The 25742-nt window shown below is 53.4% G+C and overlaps 1 protein-coding gene across 2 annotated transcripts; it reads right to left on the bottom strand.

The window, feature by feature from the left end:
- Positions 1 to 4326: 4326 nt before the first annotated feature.
- On the bottom strand, positions 4327 to 19534 carry TRARG1 (trafficking regulator of GLUT4 (SLC2A4) 1). 2 transcript variants are annotated; one of them, XM_043585543.1, is made up of 3 exons: positions 18723 to 19517; positions 6378 to 6510; positions 4327 to 4807 (listed from the first exon to the last, which is right to left on the bottom strand). In XM_043585543.1, exons 1-3 carry the CDS (start codon positions 19107 to 19109, stop codon positions 4794 to 4796), a joined length of 534 nt encoding a protein of 177 aa, XP_043441478.1. In that variant the 5' UTR covers positions 19110 to 19517; the 3' UTR covers positions 4327 to 4793. The 2 variants fall into 2 exon arrangements, with proteins under 2 accessions (XP_043441478.1, XP_043441479.1); XM_043585544.1 differs by lacking the exons at positions 4327 to 4807; positions 6378 to 6510 and adding an exon at positions 6638 to 6820 and having other exon boundaries at positions 18723 to 19534.
- Positions 19535 to 25742: the final 6208 nt, after the last annotated feature.

Genomic DNA, 25742 nt, shown 5'->3' with positions numbered 1-25742 from the left:
AGGCTGGCAGGGACTCAAGGGGCAGGCCAGGGTGCCCAGAACTACCCAGATTCTGGGATGCTCTCCAGGCTGGGGGCCAGGCTGTGCCCCCCACATGTATCGAGCCCTCCCGGTTCCCCAGGATTGCGTCAGGCTCCCAACAGCCCTGGGCGTGTCCAGAGCAGATTATCACCCCATTTACAGATGGGGAGATGAGGTTCAGAGAGGCCAGACCCCTTGTCCCAGGGCACAGCCATCTGTCATATGAGGCCTCCTGCATTGTGAAAACTCCAATATTTCCCTCACTGATTGTAAGACACAGGTGCCCCCTTCCCGTTTTAAAGTTTCTAAAATTGGGTTGTGTCTGACAATGTCGAAGAAACCTTCACCACCAAGCTAGGCACTACAGTGATGTGATTATTACTGGCAGTGCCCGTGGACAGGAGGTGTCCACTCACCTGAGTGTTATTAAATTGGCAGCATTACACTGGCGGCATTTCATCTTCATCTGGATCCCTGGGTGGTGCTTTAAGTATCCTTGGAAAGATCATGAGTCTCCCGGTGAAGGCCACCTTCCTGCTCTTGGCTTCCCTGACTTCCTAGGACAGCCCTCTGTCCCGTGTTCCCCTCCCAGCAGCCCTCATCTACCCAGCTGGCACATTCACTTACCCTGCCCCAGCAACTAACTCCTTCCTTCCAGAACTTTCCCTTTAGACCACAGGTCCTATGGTCCAGAAAGCCTGTCCTTTTCATCTATGTGTCCTCAGGGTCCAGTATAAGGCCTGGTATGTAGTAAGTGTTCAATGTAGAGGCAGCTTTTAGGCAACAAGCTTGAGCAACGGAAAACTGAGTAAGGTACGGGCAATGCAAATGGGCTCATTAAGGGACCCACCTCAAAAATGACCAGTTCTTAAGATTACCAAAGAAAGGAAAATTCCATATGTTCTCATACTCTCTCACTCCATCCTGTAACTGTGGCCCCTCACCACCACCTCGGCACTGACCGGCTCTATTTTGCTATCCTGCCCCATGCTCTCTCATGGTGTATTTGATAAACTTCTATCTCCATTGTTCTGCCTTGGGTGAATTCTTTCACCGCCCTGGCCACCAGCCCCCATCCGATTGGGACACCCCACCTTTGGTGGCTCCCCTATCTGATCGGAGCACCCCACACTTACTACAAGTTTGTGGAAGGAGAGAAGGAGGGGTCCCAGCCCAGGGTCCTTTGGGGAGCCTCCCTCCCACTCTGGGGCAGAGGTTGCTGCTCCCTCCACAGCTCTCCCTGTGAGCACCCACTGAAACACCTCCACACTGCTGTGGTCTGACTGCTGTGTCCTTCCCAAATTTGTATGTTGAAATCTTACCTATCAAGATGATGGTATGAGGAGGTGGGGCCTGTGGGAGGTGCTTAGGTCAAAAGGGTTCTGGGATTAGTGCCCTTATAAAAGAGACTCCCAGAGGGGGAGACGGAGAGAGAGAAAGGGGGGGTAGATGTCACTCTGCCCACACCCACACCCTGCTTGGCCTGCCCTCCAGCAGTCTGGGAAATGGATCCCTCCTCCCACCTTATCCCCCACCACCGCTCCCCACCCCCGCCAACTAACTTGCCTTCCTTCTATAGGGCTTTCCTCTCTGAGTAGCAAAGCATGGTTGCAAGAAGCCAACTTTGGGGTCAGCCCTAGGGACAGGGTCGGTTCACCAACATTTATTCAGTACCTTCTGTGTGCTGGGCATGGTGTGACCTGGGACAAGTCCCTGAATGTCTCTGAGCCTCAGTTTACCAATCTGAACCTGGAGATAACACTAGTAACCCCCTAGGATTTCCCCGTGCATGTGAAACACCCAGCGTGAGCCAGGCTGTCAGCAAGTGTCGGCTTCCTGGGCTCTTCTTTCTGTGCCTGAGGTCTTTGTTCAGGTGCAGAAAGGACAACTGAGGGAAGGTGGGACCTGCATTCCTCACTGGAGAAACTGAGGCCCAGGGAGGACAAACTTACCCAGCGGAATGCCCCGAGTGTGCCCAGCCTTCCCATTGCCTGGCTCCGGGCCCTGACCCCGGAACTGGCACCGACAGACTGAGTGGATTTCCCCCCAACCCTGTTGTTCGGAATCCTTTGACCCCAGCAAAGGGCCGTGGAGCACATGCGCTTTCAGCTTTATTTGTTTCCATGCTGAGCAATACAGAGGCGCCAACTAGAGAGTGTGGTGCGGGCGGGGGTGCGCGGTTCTTGCTGGGACAGGGAGGAGCTATGTCTGCGTCCAGAGCTGGGGGACCGCTGTGTTCATGCAGCCAGCAGCTGGACCCACGACGGAGCTGGGGCAGCAGGGGGTTAGGCCTGGGGTGGGGGGGGGCCAGGCTGCCTGTGGGTGGAGGCCACAGGGGAGTCAGGGGACCCTCCCTCCAGTCCGATCTCCACAAGGTGCAGGCCTTGTGCTCCTCTCTGCCCCAGGAGTCAGTCTCCTGAGGCCTCTGCTCCTTCTGCAACCCTCAGAGGCCTCTGAGCTACGTCCTTGGTACAACTAGAGTATTCCCATGTTGTCCTTGCCTGAATGGAAGGAATTCCCAGCTGTCCTGTGGCTGTCTGCTGCTGGCTCCTCTCTTTCTCGACTGCTCTGGGCTTTGAGTGTGAACAAGTGTGTGTCTGTGTGGGTGTGACTGCAGGGGCCAGGGCAGGTCTGGGTGTGTCACAGTGTGCAAGACAGAGCCCCACTTTGGCCATCGTTCTCCCCCACAAGACCATGCCTAAACCGGCTGACTGGTTATTCTCTTTCCCCCTGGGGTGCTGAAGCTGGGACCCCTGGGGCCTGCCAGGAGACCATGGCCTCATGAACCACCAGTTCCATAGACTTTGTGATTCACCCCCTGGCCTGACCTGACTTCACAAGTGACACGAATGCTCTGGGCTCCCTCCCTCCCTCCCCCAAAACACAGAGGCATCTCTATTTTGGCCTCAAAGGTCCTATAAAGCAAACCCAACCCCTCCTTTAGGATCTGGAGAGGTTGGAGTTTGCTCCCCAGGTGGGGAACTAATGCAGAAACGGGGGCCCCAGAGGGATCCACCCAGTGCCCCTGGGCCCTACACCCCTCCCCTGCCACAAAGCCCCTCCCCTGCCACAAAGCCCCTCCCAGAAGGCTCAGAGCTGCACTGGGGACCCTTCTAGTAGACAGAGCTAACAGGCTCCTTCCTAGGAGTCTGAGAAGCGTCAGAGAGACAGGAAAGGGCTCTGAGAGGAGGCATGAGGGCCCTGAATGGGTGCAGGGGTATCATTCTTTGCCAGCCTGGGGCTAGTCTGGCTGTGGCTGGGAACATGCCCTCTTATCAAAGGCAGTAGCCATAGCTGCTAGACAGGGCATCCCAGGGTGGGAAATCCTGGAACATCCCTCTCTGAGGGTCTGGGAAGAGAAGCGAGCCAGGGAGGTGGGCACAGGAGAGGCCCCTGTGGGTAGAGCCTGTGCCAGGCAGAGGTCTGGGGAGAATCCCAGGCCAGAAATCAGGTAGGAGTTCAAGGGACCCTGCTCGGTCCTTTCAGGTGTCTCATTAGGTCCTGAGACAGAGGCCATGGCGTCACCTCTGCCTCGAGGCATGTGAGTGTGTTCCCAAGCCCAGGGCCTCCCTCTCTCCCAAAGACTGGCCTCTTCGCCCAGCTCTTCTCTCTGTCCTAGAACTCTCTAGACCCAATCAACAATAAACCTTCATAAAAAACCCTCTGGCCCATTCCCCTGCAAACAGGACTAACACTGCTAACAGTCTGGGAGCCTGTGGGAAGCCCTCAGCACAGAGGTGGCCCCAAAATCTCCAGGGAAAGCCTTTGCTGTTTTGTGGATGGCCAGGGGCACAGGAGAAGGCACAGAGCAGCCGGTGCTGCCGGGCTGGGAGCCAGAGCCCAGGCCCCACCTGGGGCCCCAAGTTTGTACCCTAGACCATTAGAGAGGGCATGGCAGGCAGGAGGCAAGCTCCGGTCCAGGCTTCTCCCCACTGGCTGAGCTGGGCTGGGGTCAGGCCCCAGGCCACTTGGTTGGTGCCCTAGGCGATAGCACAGGGAGGGAGGAAGCAAGAGGCAGACTGGGTCATCCTGGGAGACGTGTTGGGACCAGAGTTCTTAGCAGAGATGCTCCTGAGGCTGAAAAGTTAGAGAAGAGGTCTGTGGGTCATGCGGTTCCTGCTCCTGTCTTCACCAACATCCACCCAATTATGGATGTGGCAGTCACCTCTCTCCAGGCAGCTGCACATCTTGTGTGCCCAACCGGTCCCAGGGCCTATGCTGAGCGGCACCTGGGCCCCTGGGCTCAGGGCACTGGCTGGGATCACAGCAAGCATGTGGCACAGGCATGCAAGTGGTCTTTTTTACACACCCCCCCAAAAAAAATACAAAAGAGAAAGTCCCACGTCTTGGCTCTCGGTCATCAGATGTGCAGGGAATGCGCTGCTTCTCTCCCAACCACAGTCCATCTCATTTGTGGGACTGGCTCCTCCTCCAACACGCAGAATATGCTGCTTGCTAGATCCCAGGAAACGGTGGGGCCAAGAAACAAGCCAGAACACTGAGGGCAAATACCAGGCTGTGTCCATGAGACTAAACCTCATTATTCGTCAGTTTCACAGGAAATTTAATTTCCTTTCTTCTTCTTGCTTTTCACATCTGATGTGGGCTGACAGTGGGGAGACTTAGGGGCTTGACTCCAAGTCCGTGCTTCGGGAGCTCAGGGAAGAGTGGGCGCTTGGCAGCCGTGGTCCTGCCCTCCTGCGGTGGTGGGGGTGTGCGGAGGCCTCTAGCCGGCGGGGGCCGTCCCTGCCAGCACAGCACCCTGGTTAGTTCTATTTCTTCTGAACTGTAAAGGGGAGAACAGTTGAGGCAAAACAGAGCTCAGAACAAGTCTTCAAGTCCTCGTTTTGAGGTTTGGGGTGTTTGTTTCCTAGTGGGAGATGGTAATAGGGTCATCTGGTTCACAGTGGCTTGGGACCCCCAAACATAGAACCATCTGTGCCTGAAGTTTTTAAACAATTTTCTTTGCCAACTTGAGTTCGGTAGTTCTCATTTGCCATCAAAAAAGTCATGGCTATGGGGCACCTGGGCGGCTCAGTGGGTTAAGTGTCCAACTTCAGCTCAAGTATGATCTCACGGTTCGTGAGTTAGAATCCCACATCAGGCTCTGTGCTGACAGCTCAGAGCCTGGAGCCTGCTTCAGATCCTGTGTCTCCATCTCTCTCTCTGTCCCTCCCCTGCTTGAGCTGTCTCTCTCTCTCAAAAATAAAGATTAAAAATAATAATAAAAAAAAAGTCACGGCTAACATGACGAGCAGGACAGAGGAGATTGAGGCACACAGGGTGATACGGAGGCTAATGCCCTGGCCGGAGGTCCCTGTCTTCCATATACCTGCATGTGCATCAGTCCCAGAGAGAGAGCGGAATGTGCTTCATCTCAGATACTTAGTCAGTGGAGGATGTGGGCTCTGAACCCAGGCAGGCTGATTACCAACCTGAACTCTTCCCTCTCCAAAGAAGTGGCCAAGGTTGCCCATGACCCCACCCCTGTATCCCAGGCTTTCTGCCCCAAGTTGAACACTCATGTTCTGGACCAGTGCCTCCTTTAATGACGGGGCTGGAAATCTTATTGAAATGCAGGTTCTGATTCAGTGGGTCTGGGATGGGGCCTGAGACTCTGCATTTCTGACACATTCCCAGTGTCAGCAGCCACTGCCACTGTCCACACAGCGCATCTAGAGTAGCAAGATGTTTAGGGGAAAAGTTTAGACTGACCACTGCAAATGGCAGAGATGCTTGGGGGCTTCCCGAGGCCAGCGTGTGAAGGGAGGCGAGTGGACCGCACTGACCCGCGTGGCCCAGAAACTCAAAGCTGCACCGGCCTTTTGAGCAGCTGAGAGTCACCTTTGAAAATGGTGCCCCTGCTTGGATAAGCTCCCTGGGCCACATCTGGGGGCTTACAAAAGTGTTACTGCCAGACTTCCACCACATGCGTAGTTTACTTCTCGTATGTGCTGGCCGCCCCAGCAGGAATGCTCGCAGGGCAGGCCCAGCATTCGCCAAGCAGCATCGCATCCATGATCTTGGGTGACGCTCGCAGTCTCAACCAGGCACCACACTGGCCCAGGACCCGGGGCCCTCGGAACCGAGACTGGAGCCCACCACCTCTGGTTCCCAGACCTGTGCTCTTTCCACCCCCTTTCCTAATGATCCAGGCATAAGGGAGGTCGGAAGCCAGTCCCACTCTGCTGGGCACTCCCGGGGATGGGGTTGCTTCTCCGAGAGGATTGGCCTGTGGCCCTTATATGCTCTTACTCCATTCCCACCGCCCCCTGCCCTGGGAGCTGGGCTGCGCCCTTCCGTGGTCCGCACCCCGAGCAAGCTGGCTCCCTCAGCTCCGTGTGGCTGAGCCTCACCTGCGAAATTGACGGTCACGGCCACAATGATGATGATGATTCCCATGATGATGAAGGTGATGCTGAGCAGACGGGCCAGGCGACCCAGCCTCCGGGCCCCGTCCAGGTCCCCCTGTTGCACACTACTTCGAGACTGCAGAGAGAGGGTGGCAGAGACCTCAGGAAGGCTCTTCCCAGCAGCCCTGTTGGGGGGGCCCCTTGCCTGGGCCTCCAGAGCCCACCCAGCCCCCACCTCAGCCCACACTCCAGCACCCGCCTCGGGGACAGGAAGCAGGCTTCTCCTGTAGAACTGGCCTGGACCCAAGTGGCTCAGCTCTCTTGTGGGAACCCCCAACCGAGCTTGCCCCTCAATGGATGCAGAACCAAGCAATGCGGGGCACTTCCTCTCAGGACAGTGATGGGGCAGGGTGGCCATGGTAGGTGTTCTGGTGAAGACGGAGGGCCTGGGAGGGTGGACCAGGTCCAGGCCATGCTGGGCTGGCAGGAGCAGACACGCCAGGCCCCTCTGGACCCCTGCCCAAGGCTCACTGCTATGACCACACTAAGCCCCAGTGGCTTTTTAAAAAAATGTTTTTTAATGTTTATTTATTTTTGAGAGAGAGACAGAGAGAGAGAGAGAGTTGGGGGGGAGGGGCGGAGAGAGGGAGACACAAAATATGAAGCAGGTTCCAGGCTCTGAGCTGTCAGCATGGAGCCGGGTGTGGGGCTTGAAACCATGAACTGTGAGATCATGACCTGAGCCAAAGTTGGACGCTTAACCGACTGAGCCACCCAGCGCCCCTCCTGTGGCTTTTTCTGTGGCCCGAGGTGCCTGACTCCTCTCCTCTGTGACCCCTTCTTCCACAGCAGGAAAAAGTATCTTCGATCCTTCCTCCTCCTATTTTCACCCAGGAACCACATCTTAGTTCAACCAAGCTGACTTGCCAAATCACACCAGAAAGGCAGGTATCTTGGGTTTGAACTGAAAGGCTGGGGCTTGGCGAGAGCCACTCTTGGCTTCACCAGGCCCATTTGATACTTCTTTCTCAGTGAGCTCAGTTTTTCTCAGCCTTATTTAATTCGGTGAAACCAGGTGGGTGAGTGTGGGGATGGCCAGAAAGAATCCTGGGAGCTCCTGGGAGTGGCTCAGGAGGAGATGTGTCCCACCCTCCCCCACCCCCACACCTCACCCTCACCCATAATGCTTCAGGTGTCAACCTGCTGGCCAGGGCTGACCTGTGACCTCCAGATTCCTCCAGCTCTAGAGTTCCCTGATGCTCCTTGGGCTTCCAGAACAGGCACAGGCAGGAGTCCGCTAAAGGTGTGACTGGTTTCAAGGTCTTAGGCCACTTATTTGGTTATTTTATTTTCAGATTATTTGAGGCTCCTGAGTTCAGCGCAGAAATGTAGTCAAGTCCCTTGATGATGGCGGTGGTGATGATGATGGTGTCTTGAGCCCTTACTTTGTGCTGGGACTTGCTAAGGACTGTACCTGGAAGATCTCCCTTAGGCTCAGAACCATCCCACGAGGCTGGCAGTGTTGGCCACTTTTAAAGGACCTGGAGTTCAGGGGACGCCTGGGTGGCTCAGCTGGTTAAACGTCTGACTCTTGATTTCGGCTCAGGTCATGATCTCATGGTTTGTGAGATCAAGCCCTGGGTCCGGCTATGTGCTCACAACTTGGAGCTTTGCTTGAGATTCTCTCTCTCTGTGCCCCTGCCCCACTCATGCTCTCTCTCTCTCTCAAGATAAATAAATAAACATATAAACATTAAAAAAAAAAAAACTTGTAAAGAAGCTGCAGTTCAGGGAAGAGGGTGCCCCCCTTCCCCAGGTGCTGTCTGTTTCTCCTCTCAGAAACCTAACCAACCCTCCACCCCACCTCACGGCTCCCTGTCCAAGCTCCTTCCAGGACAGTGCCACCTGCCTGGTGCAGTGTTTGACCTCAGACTCTCTTTGCCCTGGATCTGCTCCTGGCCTTGTGCTCCTCTGTCCACTTGCCCGATTATTGACCACAGCCCAGAGTCCTCCCACTCGGTCACAACACCTGTCTGCTGCCACCCTACCCATCAGTTTCCTCTCCTGGCCAGTTCCCCCACAGTCCTCCCTGGCCCCCTTGCACCTGCCCTGGTTCCAGGTGCCACTTCTCACCCAAGCCAACACAACAGCCTCCTGAAGAGCCTCCCACCCCCGGCCCCGGCTCTGAGCTCTCCTCCTCTTCGTGTCACCCCCACGCCACCATCCCACTCCACGCATGTTTATGCCAGGCCCTGTGCGAGGCCCCCGGCATGCGGTCCTAGGGTGGGATCAGAGAGGAGGCGGAGAGACAGGAGCTGACGCATGAGTTCAAAGAGATGATGGTGGCTTAGGCGGTGGCCCTGCCCAGCATCTTCCACGGCCCCCCCACCACTGTTCATAGAACAAAGTCCAAACCCAGGTCAGCTCTGCACCTTCCTGATTTTATCTTCTACTCTTCCCTGCCACAACGGATGCCTTTGCCGGCACTGACCTCTCCCTGCTTTTGTTCCCGCTCCCGCTCAAACACACACGTCCACATCCTCTCCACCTGTCGAGGGCTGCCTCGGATGCCACCTCCTCCTCCGTGAAGCTTGTTGAGACTGGACTGATAATGATCCCTAACATGATTTGACCATCTACCTTGGACCTGGAACTATGTTAAGTGCTTGCCATCAGGCAGAGCATTAGAGCATCCTCACACTCCTATGAGTGTGTTAGGGAGGGTTATTAGACCATTTTCAAAGGAGGGGCTAGAGCCCAGAGCACCTTGCAGGTGTGAGAGAAGGGGAGAAAGGCCAGATCAGGAAGGGCCCGAACTACTGCAGGATGGAATCTGGATTTTGTCTTGTAAGCCCTGGGGAGCCTGCAGCGGGGAGAGACAAATAGAGGGTTTCGTCAAGACAGGAGAGGGAAAAGATCCAGTCAGAGGGAGAGGCTGAAAAGACCAAGGAGTGATAGGTGCCCCCATGTCCCAGGGCGGCAGGGAGAAGTCTGGACTTCAGCAAAGGGATGCCCTACAGCCAGCAGAGGAGAGCACTGCTGTTCTTGGAGACTAGATACACGTGGGTGCGGGCGGCCGCACGCTTTGACCGGTCTGCAGGCGGGTCGGGGCAGAGTCGTGAGGGTTCAGTCTCCGGACACCAGGACGCTCGGTGACAATAAATGAGTGTGATCCTGTGAGACATGAAAGAACAGATGGGTCTGGCTTGAGGAGGGGGCATGGGCGGGGGCTCGGGTAACAGCCCATCCTGAGGCTCACTTGGACGTGGCGAGGACTTGAGGGAGCAGGTACAGCCTCCCAGCTCCCTGCAAAGGCAGCCAGCCTGGATAGGAGCACAGGCTTTGGAACCAGACCTCCTGGATGCCTGTCCCCATCCTCCACAGCTGTCCCCGCAGCGTGGCTTCTTCTCTATCTCTCCCCGTCCTCAAATACAGTCACATATGAATTCCTGACCTCTCTAATGTTCCTCAAGTCTGTCCCTACCTCTCCAGCCCTGAGTCCACGGCCCTAGCCCACTCTCACAGTTTGTTTCATCTGGAGACTGCACAGCCTCCTTCCTTCTCACTAGTCTCTCTGCTCCAGCCTTGCCCCTCACCAACCTCTTCTTCCTTTTTTATTTTATTTCATTTATTTTAGAGAGAGAGCGAGAGAAGGGGAGAGGGGGAGAGGGAGAGAGAGAGAATCTCAAGCAGTCTCCCCACTCAACGCAGAGCCTGACATGGGACTCGATCCCATGACCCTGAGATCACGACCTGAGCCAAAATCAAGAGTCAGATGCTCAAGTGACTGAGCCACCGTGGGGCCCCTCCAACCAACCTCTTTAGAGCCAAGGTGAGGTCTTTAAACCACAAGCCTGGTCACATGGCTCTCCATAAAAGGGACACTTTTTTTTTTAATGAAATTTTTCTGTTTCTTTTAAAAATGTTTTTCATTTAAAAACATTTTTTAAAGTAGGCTCCACATCCAACATGGAGCTTGAACTCACAGCTCTGAGGTTAAGAGTCACCTGCTTTACTGACTGAGCCATCCAGATGCCCCAAAAGGGACACATTTTTATGCCTCAGTGCCTTGGCCTGTACTGTTGTCTCTGCTGGAATAGCTTTCCTCATTACCACATTGCCACTTCAGCTCCTTCCAACCCTTCAAGAGTCACCTCCAATAAAACTTTCCCTGGGGTCCACAAGCAATTAATCACCTTCTCCTTGGAACTCCCATAGCATCTCACACCATGGTCTTTGCCTCTCTTCCCATCTTGTGTCATTAGTTCTTGTGTCAGTCTCTTTCCCTAGACTGTAAGCTCCTTGAAGGCAGGGACCACAAAGCCTAAATCTTTGTGCCCCTCTTATGTAACCTAGGGACTGGCCCTAGTAGGTATTCAGTAAATGTTTGAGGAAGTGAAGAATAACAGAAGAGAGAAAAAGAATGAGAGGTGTTTTCTAACCAGTGAACTTAGTGGAATGCTCAAGTTATAATAGAAGATTCATGAATGAAATATAGGCAATAGGTCCCACAGGAGAGATATCTGTTATCTGGGTTTGGGCCCCACCCACTAACCCAGGCCACCTCCAGCTCTCTGCAAGGCCGGCCCAGGGTACTGAACTAAGGACTTCAACACCAAGGCAACATTGGGAGGAAGAGGGGGAAACATACAGAAAGGCTTTAGGGATTTCCAGGAAGTTGAGCTGTAGAAATTCTGGGGCTACCTGGAATCATTACCAAGGGACTCATTCCCGGCCGTAAGCATGGCATGTAGTGGGGAGGGGCCCAGGATTTCAGAGGAGTCCTGCTCCTCACTTGCCAGAGAAATCTCTGTGTGTTCAATAATGATCCAGGACTGTGGAGAGAGGTGCACGTGTGGTTGCTTGGGTTTGAGAGGTGGGGAGGGGAAGCAAGAGGAGAGATGAATTTTTCAGTCACTCTAAACCCAATCCCTCTTCTTTATCCGCAGCACCATCAGCCCGTGCATCCCAGTCATGCGTGTTCCTTTTAGCCCGAGAGACAGCGTTGAGGGAGATCACTGGGAATGGCCAGATGGAGTGGGGCAGACCCGACTTCACCTGCTATGTTGTGTCAGACACTTTATGTGTCATACATTGTCCAGTGTAAACGTCAAAAGTATTCTGTAAATCTTCATTTTCTGATCCATAAAATGGAGGGAAGAGCTGCCTTGAAGGGTAGAGCCCTACTTTGAAAAACAGAAGGTCCCCACTGCTAGGTGGCACTCATTTCTGAAGTACCCCCCCACCCAACATTAGCTCCCAAATAAAAAATCCATCCCTAGAGGTGCCTGGGTGGCTCAGTCGGTTGAGCGTCCGATTTTGGCTCAGGTCATGATCTCACGGTTCATGGGTTCGAGCCCCACGTCAGGCTCTGTGCTGACAGCTCAGAGCCTGGAGCCTGCTTCGGATTCTGTGTCTCCTTCTCTCTCTCTCTGCTCCTCCTCCACTCATGTTCTGTCTCTCTTTCCTTCAAAAATAAATACACATTAAAAAAAAATTTTTTTTAATCCATCCCTTGACTCCAGAGATGGAAGAAAACCCTGTCTTACTTTCCACGAGTGAATTACCGGCTGCATATACCACACCCCACTTAGTGCATTATCTTCCCCTTATACAAAATGGCTCAGGTTGAAGGAACAGAGCCATAACTGCAGTAATGGTTATAATGACTGCAAATTAATAGATCATTTGTGATTGCAATGGCAGTGGGAATGGTGAGGGAAAAGATGAACTCAGGTTAATAGATGGGTGAGGAAATACATTGAAAAAAGTTGGAGAGAACCGGTAGGGGGTGAGGAGGGAAGAAGATAGGACAGGGAGAGTGCTGGGGAGAGCTGCCAGCGGAGGAAACCAGCCAGAAGCAGGCGGCAACAAAAATTATCAGGAAAGAGTTTCCTCCACCGGTGAGGCTCAGGCCAAGCCTCCGGGAGATCTGAGGGGACTTGGCAAATTGTGATCAGCTGAGCACTGATCAGCTATTGGTCCTTCCAAGGAGATCAAACAAATGCAGGCGGGTCAAAGCCACAGGATGTGCTTCATGCTCCCTTCGCACCCCTCTCTCTGCAACAGAGCAGTTGTTTCTGGAACACCCTAACTACAGGGTTAACTTCAGTTGCTGGAGAGTGGGGAAGCATCGGTGGCGGGGGGGGGGGGGGGGGGGGGGGGGGGGGGGGGGGGGGGGGGGGGGGGGGGGGGGGGGGGGGGGGGGGGGGGGGGGGGGGGGGGGGGGGGGGGGGGGGGGGGGGGGGGGGGGGGGGGGGGGGGGTTCTGGGGGAGGAGTCAGGAACGCAGCAGCTGTCAAGGTGGGTGGGGGATGGGGGTCCCGGAGAACCGGAGAACCCATAGTATGCTGTATGTTAACTAACTTGGATTTAAATAAATAAGGAGTACGTCAGTATTTTCAGCCATATGTCTGAGTGCTGGCTGATCTTCAGAGCTGGTTGGGGCTCAGCACTCTTGCCAAGTGAATGGATGAATGTGTACATGAATGAAAGGGAGCCTGCAACACATCAGTTAAATAATCAGGTCATCCAAAATGCCTGAGAAAGGAAGCCTGGAGCCACTCTGGACCTCTTTAGCGCTCCCGCATGTCCGCATGTCGTAAGGGAATCCACCGAGAAGGGGCTGCTCAGAGGTCTCCACGACAACCACAGACAGGGCTGCCCCTCCCCAGCTGGTGTCAGGACAGCTGAGACCCCATTATCCCCCAAACTGGTTAAAGTCAGAATTGCCTGTCCACTGGGGATTTGCCCTTTCCTCTGACATTACCAAGTTTCACTTAGTATTAATAAAAACAGTAACCACTGCCATTTATGGAGCATTGACTATGTGCCAGGCTCTGGTGTTTTCACACATATTAACCCAGTTAATCCTTCCGGCACCTTTACGGGGTAGACAGTTTCATCACGCCTATTTTATAGATGAGGGAACTGAGGCAGTGGAGTGATTTGGACATGATCACGTGGCTTAGGAGGCATGGAGCTGGTTGGTACATGAGGCATGTACACCCGGGCCTATCTGATGCTGGTTTAAGCACCATTGTCAACTGAAGGACTGCCGCCTGGGGTCCGGCACCCCTTGCTGACAGGAGACCTTGCTGGCACCGACGAAGAACATGGCCATTTCTCAGCCTGACTCAGAAGTCAAACGGATGAAGCTAGCCCTGCCCTGGCCACCTCAGGAGGCTCACGGGAGCCTGCGGTACTGACCAGGGCTGGGTCTGCATACCTGTGATCCCAGCCCCTCGGGTTGAGCCCCTGTCACAGCGAGCCCCTGTCAAAGCCACAGTGGGAAGGACACTGCTGGTCCATGAGTCTTCCACTGATGGAGTCAGTAGGGGTGCAGAAGAACGGGGGTGGGGGTAGGGGGAGGAGGATGGAGAGACAGAGGGAAGGAAGTGGATTCTTCCCTCCCTGCACAAATGTCTCAAACATGTGGCTTTCCTGGGAGGGACACACCATCCTTGTCCCCAAAGGTAGCTGCAGGCAGGGTGGGGTCGTGGCGAGAACACTAGATTCAGCACCCAGTTGTGCCACCGTGGGCAAGGCTCTGTTCAAGTGTCTCTGTTTGCCTCGTGTGTTAAGTGAGAACAATTAACGTGACTCGGCAAGCCTCATAGTAGGGCGTGCTCTGCAGACAGTAGGCTGTAGAGAGGCTGTCAGGGCTGTGGGGCTCTGCCCTGGGGTCAAGGGCTTTACTTGGTAGCCAGAGTTCTGGTGTCTGTCTCCAGGACCTAGAGACGTCAGCACAGGAGACGTACTAGCTGCCCACACCCTCTGTCCCTCCTTCACCCCTGCTGCTTGGGTGGGGCCGAGTCTCAGCACTCCCTCCTGTGACCCAGACTGGCTCCCAGAGAGGGGAGACAACTGTGGGCACCCCCTGATAACTTCCCCCGCCAAGCAGGTTAGTGTAGTGGCTAGAACCCCAGCTCTGGCTCCGGGCATCCCTCTGGTCCTAGGTTCCCCAGTGACCAGCAGGTTCTTTCACACCTGCGCTTCAGTTTTCTCCACTGTAAAAGGAGCATAATACCAATACCAATGGGTTATAGAGGCCAGGTTCAATGAGATAATATATGTGAAGAATTTGAACCTGTGTCTAACATTTAGTAAGTGATATTATCCCCTAACACTGGGCTCCCTCGGGCTCCTTCCTGCTGGCTTCTCACAGTTCTCTTTGGAAATTCATTTCCACAGCTATACACCCCATCTGGCCACCCCCCCACATGCCCCTCCTCTGCAATCTCAGCCCCTGCTATCTCTCTCTCACAGCACCTGCCCTTAACTTCTTTGAGCCTCAGCCTGTGACCCCTCCCTCTCCTCCATGGTCACCACCATCTTTCCAGCCTCACTGCCTCCCAATCCAGCCTGATCCTTCAGTGTATCACCTCCGCCACCCTTCCCGGCGTCTTCTGTGCCCCCTGGTCTTGCCCTCATGGCAGCTTTGCCATCCCCAGCCCTGGGTGGGCCCGGTGTCCCATCTATGACTCTGTACCTATAGCCGGAGAAAAGACACACGACCACACAAGCTGATGACAGTTCAGACCCGTGGTCTCCAGCCTCAGCAGAGCCCTCAGGCCATTGACCTCTCTGTCCCTTGTCACCTCTCCCCTCCCCTGCCACCAGGCCCTTCTTTCTCAGCAAATGGCCTTGCCCTCCACATCCCTGGTGGCAAGGAGCCCATGTAGCATGAGCCAGCTCCTTTTCCTTTGAGGATTTCTATCTGCTTCTGCCCTCATGGCCTTTCCTGCAGGCTCCCGGGGACAGGGTCCTTCTGGATTCCAATCTGCACTCTTCACGGACCTCGTCAGTCACCTCTCTCTTTTCTGCCCAGCCTCTCCATCACCAGGGTCACCAGGGGTCTATATATGGCCAAACCAGTGGACATCCCCATCCTAATTTGACCTGATCTCCCTACTGAGTTTGACCATCCCTCCTCCTTCAAACTCACTCCTCCCAGGGCATCTGTCCCTCTCTTCTAGCTTGCCTCCCACCTCCTGAAGTCTTCTTTCCAAAACTCTTTCCTGTCCACTCCCTCCACCCACCCCTTAAATGCTGCAGTCCCCAGAGCTCTCTCCAAGACAGCTGCCCTATTTTTGAGTGGAGACCCAGGACTGGGAGGTGAGTGCAGCTGATCTCTCCTCAACAATCCTCTCATCGGTGCGTTCCTTTCTAAGCCACTGCTTGGCCTGTGCCTTCATCACATCACTGCCTAAACTATCTCGAGAGCCTCCTATGGAGTCTCCTGGCTCCCAGCCTTGCCTGCTCTAGGTCATTTCCCACAGTGCACTTGGATGTTTGTTTTAAAATGTGAACAGACCACAGCACCTGGGTGACTCTGTCAGTTAAGCTTCCAATTCTTGATTTTGGCTCAGGTCATGATCTCATTGTGGTGAGATTGAGCCCCGAGTTGTGCTTTGTGCTGGGCATGGAGTCTCTTAAGATTCTCTCTCTCTCCCTTTGCCCCCCCCCCCATGCTCACTCTCTCTCTCTGTTAAAAAAAAAAAAAAGATAAAATATGAATAGACCACATCATGCCTCTGCTTAAAATTTTTCAGGGGCTCCTCAGAACCACCAGGATAAACTTAATTTTCTAGAGCGGGTCCTTGCCCCACTCCCTCCATCACCATACTCTTGCATCCTTGGGCCACATGCCAAATAGACCAGTTTATCTATCTTCCCAAATGCCTAGCATGCACCTCATTCGTAGAAGAGGCATATTCATTCATGGGGGACCCAGTCATTCTGTACCACTTAGTTCCCTCCAAACAAGCAGCTTGCCAGTCAAGCGTATGGTTGACTGAATGAATGAATACACGGTCCGTGTTAACAATTCTTAGAAGGTTTCCAGAAACCCTCTCTGCCCCTTGCCATGGCCCTGGTCCAGGCCTCTTCTCCGCTCACCTGTGCCTCTGCAAAGCTTCTCTCTCCCAACTGCTCGGCTCAGAGGGGCCCCTCTGGTCCCTCCTCTCATCCTGCACCAAACCGGAAATCCAACCACACCCCACTCTGGCTCCAAATCCTATGATATATATGCAGCAATGTGGGGAAAGCTCAAAGCCAGTCCCAAATGACCACATGCTGTGTGATTCCTTTGATAGGAAATGTCCAGAAGTGGCAGATCCGTAGAGACTGAAAGGCTAGTGGTTCATTAGATCTGGGGGAGGGAGCACGGGAGAGATGGAGTGATAAAACAGGCTTGGGGGGTTGGAGGTGAGGAAAATGTGCAGTAGATACGGCTGTACTCATCTGTGAATACACTAAAGGTCTTTGAATTGTACACATTGAACAGGTGAATTGCATGATATGTGTATTATATTTTAAAGCTTTAAAAAAATTAAAAAAAAAAGAAACAAATATCCCGTGATGGCTTCCCATCCCTGGCCAAGGAGACCCTCAGCTGCCACTTAATCACTGCTACGGCATCATAGCACTTACTGTGGTTCTTAAGCACATTGTGTGGCTGATCTCACGTCACCCTCACACAGCTTTCTAATGCAGGTGTTATGCAGCACCCATTTTGCAGATGGGAACACCGAGAAGAGAGATTCGAGGGACTTGCCCGAGGCCACACAGAATCTTGCTGTTTTGTCTAGCACGAGTACTTCTTGCAATGTGTGATAGGAACTGTTTACAAGTTTCTCCCCACCGGACCGGAGGCTCCTGGGAATTGGTGATTGTGTCTGGTATTCCCTGCCCCTGGCCCAGTGACCTTCAGAACTGGCTCAGGAACCTGAGAAGGACGTAGAAATGTATTGGGGGTGGGTGCAGTGGTCTCACAGTCTTGGACCCAGGTTTCCTCTGATAAAGGCAGCGTCTACCCAGCCTGCACCCCGCCACCCCCACAAGGAGATGGATTCTAGCAACTGTTTTCTCCTGGGCCCTTGTGTGGTTTCCCTCCCAGAAGCCTGTCTCCCCTCCCGGGGCTTCTCCCTGTAACCAAGAGGTTGGCCCTGCCCAGAGCCCCCAGCTGCACCCCTGAGGCCTGGTTCTGCCTCCCAGCTGCCCCCAAATGCAGCAGGCAGGACAGGAAGCTCCTCAGAGGCCCCACCCTGGGCCCTGCTCAGCCCTGGCTCTTGTGCCCATGCCAAGTCTCGGACTCAGGAATGCTACCAGTGTCCCCTGACGTACTGGCGGGTGGTGCTAGATTTGCCAGGGGATCAGGGAAGGCATCCCCGACTGGACACTGGGCCTTAGTGAAGTCAAGAGGTGTTTGGAGAATAGGGGCCTTCTCAGGAGACAGCCCGGGGGCGGCAGGAGTGACCACAACTCCTGAGGGGACTCAGTGATAGGTGACTCAGCAGTGGAGGCGCTCCAGAGGGAAGCAGACAGTGTCTCCACACAGAGTCTCCAGCCCTGACCAGCCTGGAGCTGGTACTTTACCCTCCCCGCTTTCATTCTTTTTTTTTTTTTTTTTTTTCATTCCGCAAGTCTCTCTCTCACCCCCTTCTCTCCGTCCCGTCCCTCCCTCCTTCCTCTTCCAGGACCTCAAAAGTCACTTGCCAACATGTACTGACATTTTCTATGGATCTTCTGTCAGTTGTTCTAGCCAAATGGCTTGGTTTGGGGACAACCTATGACAATTTACTCAAAACCTTACGGGACAAGTATGTGAGAAGCAATGACTAGCCCACACGGTCCTCCTTGGCAAGGCCAGCCATGCCCTCTGACGCTCACATTTTTCACACATTTTCCCCTGCCCTGAAGACAGATGCTGAAATCAGTGTAGCCACGAAGCCCAGAGGGCCCCCAGCAAAAACACCGCCCCACAGAGGAGCAGCCTCGGGGGATCCAGGCCCCAGGGCCCTCAGTGCATGGCAGGGAAGCCACAGCTCTTGGAAACCAGAGCTGGTAAAGGCTGTTAGAATACCCAGGCGACCTGGGATGGGGGGTGGGGGCAGCTGGCTCCCCTTCTGAGAACTGGGGGTCCTGAGAACCCACACTGGCCACAACCTCTGCTGATACACAGCCTCACTCAGGATGACTCCTCGGGACACCCCCTGCAAAAGGCAAGCCGCCCCCACCCCAACTTGGCCGTCTTTCTGCTGTGTAGAGTTTAGCTCCAGGTGGCTCCCTGGGGTCCCCTCCCCAGCAGGGATGCGTGCAAGGTCGATCTGTGATGCCGAACAGGAACAGCGGAGATGAGGGAGGACAGCAAACAGGTCTCCTGTCCCCGGCCCCCTCTCTAACGGGGGGGGTAGCAGGCCAGGTGAGAAGGGGAGTCTTCTCCCGAGCCCCCAGCCCCCCTACTTTGCACCCAGACAGAGTGTCTTGTGCCTCCCAGAGGACCATGCCTGCTGAGCCCTGGCCTTGCCCTGGCCTTGCCCCTGCCCTGAAACCCAGCAGCACTTACCATGATAGAAAAGATGAGGGGGATGAGGTTGAGGGGCCAGACGGGGCAGAAGCAGGAGGTGATGGCAAGGATGAGGTAATCTCTTGGGACTTCTTGGTCCTGGGCAGAGGAGGCGGTGACAACGGAGGATGCCCGCCTAGAGCTGGCTCGAGAGGGTGACCAGGGGAGTGTGGCTTCCTGGTGCCCCTCGGACACCACCTTGAAGGGCAGGCCATGGCCATTCTGCTCCAGGTCCAAGGCCCCCGAGAGGGACTTGGACAGCTTCAGTGGCTTGTCGTTCTTGCCTTCCACCTTAGTGAGGAGCTTCTCCATCTCCGGCAGGTCTGTGGGCGAGGCAGTGCCTGGCTCCCGGGCTGGGGGAAACTGAGGCTGCACAGGATTGGCCATGTCCGCTCGGGCCTTGGGTTGCTCCAGCTCCAGACTGAGACGATCAGTTCCAGGGGGACCTCAGCACACCATTCCTCAGCCCAGACTGGGGCCCAGGGACAGAAAGGTCACCCACGGGAGCAAGGGCCAGCGGGAGCCTGGCAGGGGGAGGGGGTCGACTTCTCTGGGCCAGCCAGAGTTCAGAGGCTGAGGCCTGCCTGATGCCCCCCGCGGAGCTTTGGAAAGCTGGAGCCTTCAGCTGCGTTCAAGTTTGAGGCCAACTTTGCCGGTGCTGCTGACAGCACAGATGGGCGGGGAAGTGACAGAAAGCAGCTCCAAGAACAGACAGAAGACACTCCTCTCCCGGGTGAGGCTTAGGCTAAGTCCAGAAGAGAGAGAGAGAGAGAGAGAGAGAGAGAGAGGGAGAGAGAGAGAGTACACCACACAGCCTCCCTCTCTCCCCACCCTCCTCCGAGATGCTTTTCCTTTTCAATTCCCCTCTCCCCTGAGAGCCACCCAGCAGCGTACTGCCCTAGCCCAGCCCAGCCTAGCCCAGCCCAGAGGGACTTGAGTGGGCCTCTGGTTTCTGCTGCAGCCACAGAACCTGCTTCTCTGGGCTGGGGGCTCTGGAAGGGGAAAAAGACAAAGTGGCTCACAAAAGGGTATGTCTTCAACCGTCCTGGGAAACTGAGCCTCTGCTTCTCTTCTGCTGGAGCAGACTCCATCCACTTCCTCCCGTCTATGCACTTCCTCTTATCTGCTGGGAAACGCTGGGCCCTGGACCTCTGGCATCCTACATCGACCCTGACCTCCAACCCCCAGAGGTGCTCAGGTCACAGCTTGGCTCCTGGCTCCAGGAGGAGAGGGAAGCCTGAGCACCACGGGAGGATCCTGCCCGAATTGGTTTTGAGCACCTCACCAAGGGGTGGGGCGGAGGGGTGTCAAGGGAGGAAGTGTGGGTTCCATCTCATGCCCATCAGAGCTTTCCAAGGGTGCTTTGATTTATTCATTTTTAAGTTTATTTATTTATTTATTTAGAGAGAGTGTGTCTGTGAACGAGCAGGGTAGGGGCAGAGAGAGGGAGAGAGAGAGAATCCCTAGCAGGCTCCATACTGTCAGCATAAAGCCCGACGCGGGGCTCGAACCCACAAATTGTGAGATCATGACCTGAGCTGAAATCAGGAGTCAGACACTCAACCCACTGAGCCACGCAGGCACCCTCTGGGGTGCTTTTAAAGAGCAGCAAAGATATTTCTGTTCAGGAGCTGCCTAGGGCAGATCGCAGCTCCGAAGTTCTGGTAGACTGTCCTCTCTGATTCCTACTGTCTCTTGTCTTTCTTCATTTCCTCTCATGTTTCAGCCTCCTTCTCTATTCTCCACATCTCTTTCTATGTCCCTGATCTCTCTCCTTACACAGTTTCATAAGGACGACCTGGAACCACTGTACATGTATGTACATGTGCGTGTGTTGGGGCGGGTAGTAGAAGAGGGTGCGGGAAAAAACCCTAAGACCCTATGGTCATCCAGGATGGGGGTGGGAAGGTAGAGGAGGGCCGGGGGCTCAGAGGTTGTAAAGTTCAGATCCTTTGATATCACAGATTAGAAAACTGAGGCCAGAGATGGAGAGACACTCATCCCAAACTGTATCTCAACCAGACGCCAATCTCTTATCCAGATCCCCAGATCCAGGGGCTGGTTTGGAGCAAGATGAGTCATTTTAGCGGAAAGAAAGAGCTTGGGTTTGTGTATCAGGCCGGCTTCAGAAATGCTGCTTCCAGAAAGGGCTGGGACAAGGTGGAAGAGGGTGTGTGACTGGCAGAGAGAGGGAGGAGCAGGCCACAGACAGGAGGAAGAGCCACGTGCTAGGGGCTGAGGGGGAGGCTGGGGAGCTGCAAAGGCACCCGGGGGGCCAATAAGCTTTGAAAATAGTGTGTGGCTTTGGGGCAAATTTTCGAGTTTGATAAATTCGACTATATTAAATTAAGAATTATTGCTCCATAAAGGAAACGTATCGTTGTTTGCAAAATGCAGGGCACTCCAGGGCAGTGACATTGTTGCTCTCTTGCCATGGGTGAAGGTGGCAGGGGGCTTCCTCCTCATCTTAGTGGGGTAGGGAGAGTGAGCTTGGTTCCCTGGTCCAGGAATCTCTGGGAATGTGCTAATGTCTTTTTAAATATGAGACCTCCTGCAAAGGGTGGTAAGTTGGGTGCCCGAGACCCCTAGACTCTAAGTCAGTGTCCACCCTGGACAGAATTCCATGCTACGGCCTGGAAGCTAACCCTGGGAGCAAGGGACTCAGGCCCTCCATGGGGCTGACAACTGCCCAGCCCAAAGATTCCATAGCCTCTAGCCAAATGTGACTACTGAGGTACTTAAAGCATTTCATTTTTTTTCAATGTTTTATTTATTTTTAAGAGAGAGAGAGACAGAGAGCGTAGGGGAGGAGCAGAGAGAGAGGGAGACCCAGAATCCAAAGCAGGCTGCAGGCTCTGAGCTGTCAGCACAGAGCCCGATGCGGGGCTTGAACCCACGAACCATGAGGTCATGACCTGAGCCGAAGTCAGACACTCAACCCAATGAGCTACCCAGGCACCCCTGAAATGTAGCTAGTTTAAATGTGCTGGAAGTATAAATCACACTGGACTTCGAATACTTAGTACAAAAAGCAATGTAAAAGATCTCATTAATAGTGTGTACATTGGGTACATATTGAAGTGATAATAATGTTGATATATTGGGCAGAATAAAACATGATTAAAATTACTGTCACCTCCTCCATCTGTTCACTTTTTAAAAAGATACCTACCAGAAAATTAAAAACTGAAAACATGGTTTGTATTACGTTTCTCTTGGGCAGTGCTGGTCTAGAACAGAATGACCCCGACATAAAAGGGGGGCCTTTCTGACTTAATAAAAACTTAAAGCGAAAAGAAAAAAGGCAAGAAGTCCCCAGGGTGGCTCATGGCAGTGGGGTGGCAGGACCAGTGGCTGGCTTTCAGGGACTTGGGGACCCAGGTGTGCTCGGCCACTGGGTAATGCTGGGCTCATGGTGCCATCTAGTGGCCTGGTAGTGATGATGGGAACGATCACAGGGTGGGAGTCGGGAGAAGGGGAGAGACCGGAAGAAAGAGCATCAGGTTGGGGCTCCAAGGCTGGTAAGCCCAGCCCAGCCAGCTGCCCCTGCTCAAGCCTGCCGTTGCCGCCCCCGCTCCCCCCACCCCCAAATGAGGTCTCAAACGGAGGACTGCAGGCCATATTCATCGTACAAAAGGGGTTTGGCTTGCACAGAGCTTCAGACTTCTGGCATGAAGACGTGGGAACTCTGGGCCCATTTTCTGCAAAACAGCAAGCCGCTGGGCCAGCTGCAGCCTTTAGAAGGAGCTTCTCCAGCTCTGCCTTCATGAGGCCTGCCTGTCTCAGGGGATTTGAGCCGTGAGCCTGCAGCTAGACAGATGGACTGGCCTTTCTGTTCCGCGGCTGTCTGGCTGGCCTGCTTTCATAGGGAACTGAAAAAAGTCATCCTCTCTTCTCTCCCCAGCTTCCCTGCTGGGCTGTGAGGTCCTGGAGTGGGCAGATGTGCCCTGGCCTCCTTGCCCAGGGCCTGGCCCAGTTAAGACTGGCTGGATGAGGGGCGCCTGGGTGGCTCAGTCGGTTAAGCGTCCGACTTCGGCTCAGGTCATGATCTCGCTGTCCGTGGATTCGAGCCCCGCGTCGGGCTCTGTGCTGACAGCTCAGAGCCTGGAGCCTGTTTCAGATCCTGCATCTCCCTCTTTCTCTGACCCTCCCCTGTTCATGCTCTCTCTCTCTCTCTGCCTCAAAAATAAATAAATGTTAAAAAAAATTAAAAAAAAAAAAGACTGACTGGATGAAGCAGAGGAAGATGAAAGCACCAACCAAGTGCCCAGGGTGTGCCTGCATGGACACTAGTTCCTACCTCTGTCTGCCCCCAGCCTTAGTGCACCCTAAGCAAGGAAGACACTGAGGTCAGCAGTGGAAGGGAAAGTGGACCTGCAAGCTGGGGTGGGGGAAGGAAGCCAACTTCAGAAGGATGGGTAAGTCGGACCTTAATCCAAGGTAGAGGTAACAGAGCCCTCTCAGATCTGTGCCCCATGGCCCTTTCTACCCTTGGTCTATGACTGGGTGTCAGGAAACCCTATGGGGCTGTCAGGACAGGAATAATTAAGCAAATCCCTCTTCTCACTGAGGGCTTCCTGAGCTCAGCTCACCCTGCACCCTGCACCAGGGACAGCTGCAGCCTTCTGGTATCTGTGTGAGCATGTGCGCGTGCACACACACACACACACGCTGTAAGAAAAACATGATGTAGTCCTGTTCTCATCAGCAAGCACCTGGGTTTCACATCCAGTGAGGTGAGGATTCCAAAGGAATCCACTCAGGACACTTTGTCCTCGCTGTCCTGGCTCAAAACATTTCTCTACCTACCCCTCTTTGGAAGGCCCTCTAAGGAGACAAATCTTTCACCTTTAAAAAACAATTCTGAAGAACCTAATAGATACTAACTCTGTTTGCATCCTTCCAAATTCTTGCAGGGTGTGTTCATGTACCTGCATGTCTGTCTACAGTTATAATCAGTGGGCACAGACCATTTTGTGACCTGCGCTACTAACTCACAGTTATTTTTACTGTTACAACACCAGTTTCTTAGCCACGCCCCTATGGTTGGGCATTTTTATTGTTTCAAATCTTTCACCGTGGGACTCTGGGACTGCCTTTTGGCAAATCTGTTTTTCTTTTTAAATTACTCCCTTGGAGTGTTTTTTTCTTTAATTTTTGTTTTGGAGAGAGAGAGTGAGCAGCAGATGGGCAGAGAGAGCAGAACAGAGGATCGGAAGCGAGCTCCACAGCTGACAGCAGAGAGTCTGAATGTGGGGCTCAAACTAACCCACAGTGAGATAATGACCTGAGCTGGAGTCAGATGCTCAATCGACTGAGCCACCCAAGCACCCTCCTTGGAGTGTTTTTATTGTGACTTTGCCAGTTTGTTCTCCACCAAAAAAAGGAACAGATCCACAGAACAACTAGAAATCTGTTCCCACGGCCTCTTCTCCACATCCCTGACAACATCAGTCTTAGCTGTTGTTTATTTTTGCTGGTATGTCTCATTCCTTGCTAGACAGACAAGGTGCTGCTTCCTGTGATGGAGGCAACGAGTATAAGGAAAGGAGTTGGAAGGCCCAGACTACCTAAGAGAAGCCAAGAGACTGCGTGTATGGGAGCCCTTTATGAGCCGTGGACTACTGTAAGCGTCTACTTGTTATTCTTCTCTGACTCCCTCTCCTTCGAGCACTATTTGAGTGGACGGTTGGTAGCAATCTTATATAATTTCTGTCTTGAGATATACTGGTCCTTTGTATCTTTTAGCCATGACTTTTAGCAGCTCTGTCTTACATATGTGGTTTCTCTTTCTAGTGCTTTCCCTTCTATATTCACTTAATAGCTATCGATGTACTATTTTTCTCTATATTTGGACAAGCCTAGCTGGTCTCGGTTGACAACGCCCATTCCTTTCATAATCACAGATTTAGCTGCTCCTCTCCACAGTAAGTCAGTCATCTTGCAGAATGGATACAGGCTTGGGAAGCAGATTTTTAAAAATCAGGGGCACCTGGGTGGCTCAGTCAGTTAAGCGTCCAGCTTTGGCTCAGGTCATGATCTCACGGTTCATGAATTCAAGCTCCACGTCGGACTGTGTGCTGACAGCAGGGAGCCTGCTTTGGATTCTCTGTCTCCCTCTCTCTCTGCCTGCCCCTCCCCACATAATGCTTTCTCTTTCTGTCAAAGTAAATAAATAAAACTTAAAAAATAAATCAAGCAAGGGGCGCCTGGGTGGCTCAGTCAGTTAAGCAGCCGACTTTGGCTCACATCATGATCTTGCAGTTTGTGGGTTCAAGCCCCACATCAGGCTCTGTGCTGACAGCTCAGAGCCTGGAGCCTGCTTGGGATTCTGTGTCTCGCTCTCTCTCTGCCCCTCCCCTGCTCACCCTGTCTCTCTCTCTCTCTCAAAAATAAATAAACATTTAAAAAAATCAAGCAAGGTTTCAGAAAACCCAGATGGCCCATAATGAAGGGCATTCTGGTCCAGGAGACTCTAATGCGTCAGGGAGAGGCAGGGAGTACCTGTTAGGTCAATACATACATGTATGCACACACAAATATTTAGATGTACACACGTCTAGATAAGCACTCCTGTGATGTGTACACATCAGAAAACTTTTATGGCATTAAAAAAAAAAATTGAATGCTAGGCAAACACCTATCCGCGTGAAAATATACAAAACACATAGCCCTGATAAAACAATAGCTAATGTATGTGGACTTTAGTTTATAAAACACTCTCCCATGCATTCTGTCTTTATAACAACCTACTGAACAGAATATGTCTTAACAGCTTCCACTCAGTGAGTGCTTACAGGCACTATGCTAAGTGCTTGAAATGCATTATCTCATTTAGTCTGCACAACAGCCTACGATGTAAGTACTTATTTTAGCCTGTTATACAGAGGGAAACCCCAAGGCTCAAGTCCCTTGAGCATTTTGCCCAAGCTCACTCAGCTGGAAAGTGAAGAGACTGAGAACTACCTTCACATCCCTCCCTCTGACTTCACACATCTGCTGCACATTCACGCCTCCACC

This window comes from Prionailurus bengalensis, chromosome E1 (genome assembly GCF_016509475.1).
Source record: "Prionailurus bengalensis isolate Pbe53 chromosome E1, Fcat_Pben_1.1_paternal_pri, whole genome shotgun sequence".
Lineage (NCBI taxonomy): Eukaryota > Metazoa > Chordata > Mammalia > Carnivora > Felidae > Prionailurus > Prionailurus bengalensis.
Note: the sequence above shows the minus strand (reverse complement) of the source record. Positions and strands in the feature narration are given on the sequence as shown.